The sequence below is a fragment of the Alligator sinensis genome, unplaced genomic scaffold, assembly GCF_000455745.1.
Source record: "Alligator sinensis unplaced genomic scaffold, ASM45574v1 scaffold506_1, whole genome shotgun sequence".
Classification (NCBI taxonomy): domain Eukaryota; kingdom Metazoa; phylum Chordata; order Crocodylia; family Alligatoridae; genus Alligator; species Alligator sinensis.
The window spans coordinates 1,858,488-1,863,066 of NW_005842215.1; the positions used below are offsets into that span (position 1 = coordinate 1,858,488).

General features: G+C 40.2%; 1 protein-coding gene across 1 annotated transcript; it reads left to right on the plus strand.

Moving 5' to 3' along the window:
- The first annotated feature begins 962 nt into the window (after positions 1-962).
- On the plus strand, positions 963-4,116 carry IL22 (interleukin 22). The gene is made up of 5 exons (XM_006026977.1): positions 963-1,154; positions 1,799-1,864; positions 2,149-2,289; positions 2,611-2,676; positions 4,003-4,116. Exons 1-5 carry the CDS (start codon positions 963-965, stop codon positions 4,114-4,116), a joined length of 579 nt encoding a protein of 192 aa, XP_006027039.1.
- Positions 4,117-4,579: the final 463 nt, after the last annotated feature.

Consider the following 4,579-nt stretch of genomic DNA (forward strand, 5'->3'; position numbering starts at 1 on the left):
GCCCTGAACAGCTTGTTATAGCTGAACAGAATGAGGAGCGCGGGGTTTATTCTAAATGTGCATGAATGTGAAATTGTTTGATGTAAATGATGTTCTGTTTGGCACACAGATTGGTTTTGTAAAATAGGGATCTGGGGGAAAGAGGGATGCAGTAAATGAGGTCTTACCATATTGCTTACAGTTGGATCCCAACCTGGCAAAGAGAACTGCATTGCTTTGTCTGGAACATCATTGACTTCTAAAGGACTTCAGGCTGTAGCAAGGGCCCACTGACTCAGTTCTCTTTATCGGATCCAGTTGTTAGATTTGGAAGCAGTGACAGTCTCTTAACTGCATATGTGCACAGCAGCTAGCCCAGGGAGGTTTTAGTATTGATGAATGCTGCTTGGCACTATAGAACTACACATAATAAGTTAGAATAAATCTAGAAAGCATTTATAAAACTGAAACAGGCCTACAATCAATCCTGCTGATTTAGCAGGTGTGTTACGATCAAGACACAGGTCACAAAACCCATACACTTTGTGGTTACTTTTGGAAAAGAGCATTCAGGGTTCACAGGTAGGTAAAAGCCCCTTTCTATCTCGTCATTAAAAATGGGGCTATTTTATAAGAAATTAAAGACTACAAAGCCCTTGAGGTTGTTCTGTGGGTTTTGTGGTAGCTAGGTAGTTCTCAGAAGAGGATACTGGAAAGTAAGAGACTTGCTGATGTCATTTTTAATTCACCACCAGATTCTCAAAAAAAAAACTTTGTCACGGATGGTTCTATATAAGGCGCATCTATCCTCCTTCACGGCACAACGAGAATCAACGCAAAGGTAAGAGTTTGCAGTCTACTTTGATTACCTGCTTTGCTTTCCCAGTGCTTGTCTCTCTCTTCTCATGGCTGTATTTTCTCTCACTGGTATAGAACGCTGTAGTTGTATGTCCAGTTGAAGTCACTACTTTGGACTGTGAGCCATGCTGTTCCTGCAGAGTTGGATGAGGTGCTCTCTGGTCTGGATCCTCTTTTGCTGCTGCCTTCCCCTCATTCTCCTTGCTGTTCCTATGCCTCCAAAAGGAGCAGGAGCTACCAATCATGTCTGCAAACTTGAAAAGATCTACTTTCAGCAGCCCTACATCAGGAATCGCACCTACACCTTGGCCAAAGAGGTACTGTAACTTCTCTGTCTCGCTCTTTCATGGTTGTACCTGAAACCTCATTTCCTTTTAGTTCTCAAAAGGCTGTGCTCTACAGCATGTCTCTTCCTTTCTGCTTTCTGGGCCTCTACTCCACAGGTCCAGGTACTTGTGTCGTGGTGGTATATTTTCTTCATGCAGGTAGTCTGCTGTCTGCTTTGTACATAGAAAAAAGAAACCGCAACCTACTGAGGCTCCCTCCACTACCTGTGGAGGGGTAAACCATTGGTGAAAGGCAGCTTACTTCTAAGAAGCCTCTGTGCTGTGTACTGTACTCACTTCCTCCACTTTCTATGTGACCAGCAAATCTTGAAACAAGTGTTTACATTTCTCTTTCTCTCCAGCCGCATTCCAAGTTGGGCCCCAACATGACTTTGGATATAATTAGTGAGCACTTCATACTCTCCAGTCAACCTTTCCTTATTCTTCTTTTGTGATGGGTTTGGCACTTTCTTTGAAATGCATAGCCTCCCCTTTAATATGTAGTCACTGAACTCTGGAGTAATCACTCGAAGTATCATGTCAGTTGTAGCATCTGGACTATTACTGTAGAATACTGTAAATTTTTTTACATTCAGACTTCTTTTGGTAGCTGATGTTTCCTCTCTCCTTCCTAGGCCAGGCTCCTGGACCAGGACACGGAAAACAGGTTCATTGGACAGCAGCTCTATGTTAATGTCAAGGTGAGGTTAACACACACACTTTGGGTATGACAAACTCCCTGCCTTTTACCCAATACTGTACCTAGACTCCTGGCAGCCCCGGGCAAAATTTTAGTATCAGGCACGCCTTCGCCAGAGACAATGATAATAATTTAAAAATTACCATTTTCGGGCCCCCTTTCTGTCCAGGCTTGGGGTAGCTGCCTGGTTCACCCATGCCTGTGTCCAGCCCTGCTTTTACCCCAAGCAGCATTTATTGTCATGGTATTTATTGTGATGCTCCTGCTTATACTGGTATTTTGCAGGAAAGCAATCGCTGCTATGTGATGAAGAGTGTACTGGAGATCATAATGAAAGAAGTACTGTCCAATCTCAAAAATAAGAATCCACATATCCATGAAGTGATACACTTCCTGGAAGTCCTGAGGTTGAAGCTACATGGCTGTGTAAGTACTGCAAGCATGTATAGATTCTGGCTGCTCCCAAACTCAGATTTTAAACTCCCTTGAGCCCTCTTTTTTACCATTCCTATCCTTGGATTTCCTCTTAAGTTGCATTCCAGTTATCAAATGTCTAGCAATTAGCAACATGTGGTAGACAGGTGAGGAGCCCACCTACTTGGTTTTGAAATCAAAGGAAACCTCAGATCAAGATATTCAGATTTAGGTTGGTGAATCAAGCAGGGTAATAAAAAGGTGTGAAAAAGAAAAACCACACTGTTATATGTATAATTTACCAACCAAACCCTGGTATGTTTTCTTTTTCAGAAATTCTCAGGACACCGAGAGCATGTTGAAAGGAACCTGGCAGAAATGAAAAACAGAATGAAACAGGTATGTTTATTTTCAAATATTTAACAAGATCAGTGCCAAGTAGCTGTTATACAAATCACTTACTTGCTGCAGTAAGACTAGCATATCAAGGAATAGATTTAGCTCGTCCATTGTTTTTCACTGCTGTCCCAATATTCTTTCTGAGTCTGATCCAAATCCCAGTGTAATCATTTGGGATCTTTCTGTTGAGTTCAGCTGGCATTTTTGTTGTTTAATCTAAAACTAAGAAGTGAATGTAGAAGAAAATTAGGGTCAGATCTTATTGTATATATGAGATGACTAAGGCTTTCCATAGTCTAAGTATCTACATATATAACCTATTCCACACTGCTCGAGTACTAGAAGAGCAATTGAAACTTCTACTTCTGAACACATTCACCTTGGCTTTAAGACAAAGTCACAAAATGTGGTGAAGAGGAAAGATCCAACTACCTTTCATATTAAGTTTTTCAGTGATCTCAAGCAAGGTGGAAAAAAGATTGTACTTATATACCTAAGTATTACTTAGATGCCTAACTGGACTAGAACATGGCTGGTAGCTTTGAAATAAACCTCTGAAAAGGAAATAAACCTCTGAAAAGTAATTTTTTGGTAGGATCAGGACCCATATTTGTTAATGATGTCCCATGGCAACCTGGAACTTATGAGATTATAACAACTTGTCTGCTGTAGTAAAAATATGTTACAGAAAACCACTGCAATTTTTAACTCTCTTAAAAGGCAATAAGTACAGTTTTTCGAAGCCAAGAACTTCCTCCATCAATTATTACATGGTTGTTCTAGTGCACAAGTTGATCTCTTACTGGAAAAGAGATATATGACTGGGTTGTTTCACTAGGTAGAAGATCTGTTAGGATTATAGGGAAGTAGGGCTGAAAGGTCATCTACTGCAGCCCTTCCTCTCAAGGCAGGATCATCCCTGACTAACCCATCTAGCCAAGTGTTGTCTAACCTGCTCTTGAAAATTTCCAAGGATGGAGGTTTTACACAGGGATAGTGTTCTCAGAGGCTGTAATATAATTATCCTAAACAACCACTCAGAATTATTCTGAGGCTCTTGTCCATTTTGTGAAATTAGTATATTAGTTTGATTCATTTCTAGAGTAATTCAAAATGGATCTGGTCAAAGTGTTAAAATACAGATTGTAGGTAGCATCCCAGCAGTGGTGGGATTTGGACAGTTTGAGATTTATTGACTTTGATAGAATGAGTTGTAAGAGTAAGGTGAGTAGGAGCCGTGCCTTATTTCTACCTTCTGTGAAATAATGAGGTAGTAAAGAAATGTCATATATTTAATAGTAAAGCATTTTCTTGTATTTTTTGTAGCTGGGAGACAATGGAAAGAACAAAGCAATTGGGGAACTGGATTTGCTCTTCGATTACATGGAAGATGCATGCACTGAAGGACCAAAGAAAGGAGGACACAAGAAGAACCACTAAAAGCGTGTGCGCAGTTTTTTTAATGAGCTCAAGGAAACTACTGTGATGACACAAGTTATTTATCTATCATGAAAATACACCTGTAGGATGAGTAGCTGCTTACCTGGGGAGGTACAATAGGTTACATTAACATTTTGGACATGGCACATGGCATGCATCACTGACTATATTGAAAAAGAAAACTGGTACACCACTTATGGTTCCAGTTCAGAAAAAACACATTCTTAAAAGCATGCTTAAGACCTAATGAAGTCAATGGGACTTATGCCCATACTTACATATTTTTCTGACCAGGGCTCATGGTCATAGGCCCAAATGGATCTTTTTTCTAGCTTTTCACTGATTCATGCCATGTCTGTGTCTTTACATTTGAAAATCACTCTCAGAAAATTTGCCTCTTTTTCTTCAGCTCCCCCATCTCTAGGAAGCACATATTTCAGATTTTTTTAGAAAACAGATTTCA

What these genes read in the sequence shown, in the direction of transcription:
- IL22 (XM_006026977.1), top strand. Translation starts at nt 963, where the DNA reads ATGCTGTTCCTGCAGAGTTGGATGAGGTGCTCTCTGGTCTGGATCCTC. An exon ending in GGTTGAAGCTACATGGCTGT is followed by an intron (nt 2,290 to 2,610) that starts GTAAGTACTGCA and finishes TTTCTTTTTCAG; the next exon opens with AAATTCTCAGGACACCGAGA. An exon ending in TGAAAAACAGAATGAAACAG is followed by an intron (nt 2,677 to 4,002) that starts GTATGTTTATTT and finishes TATTTTTTGTAG; the next exon opens with CTGGGAGACAATGGAAAGAA.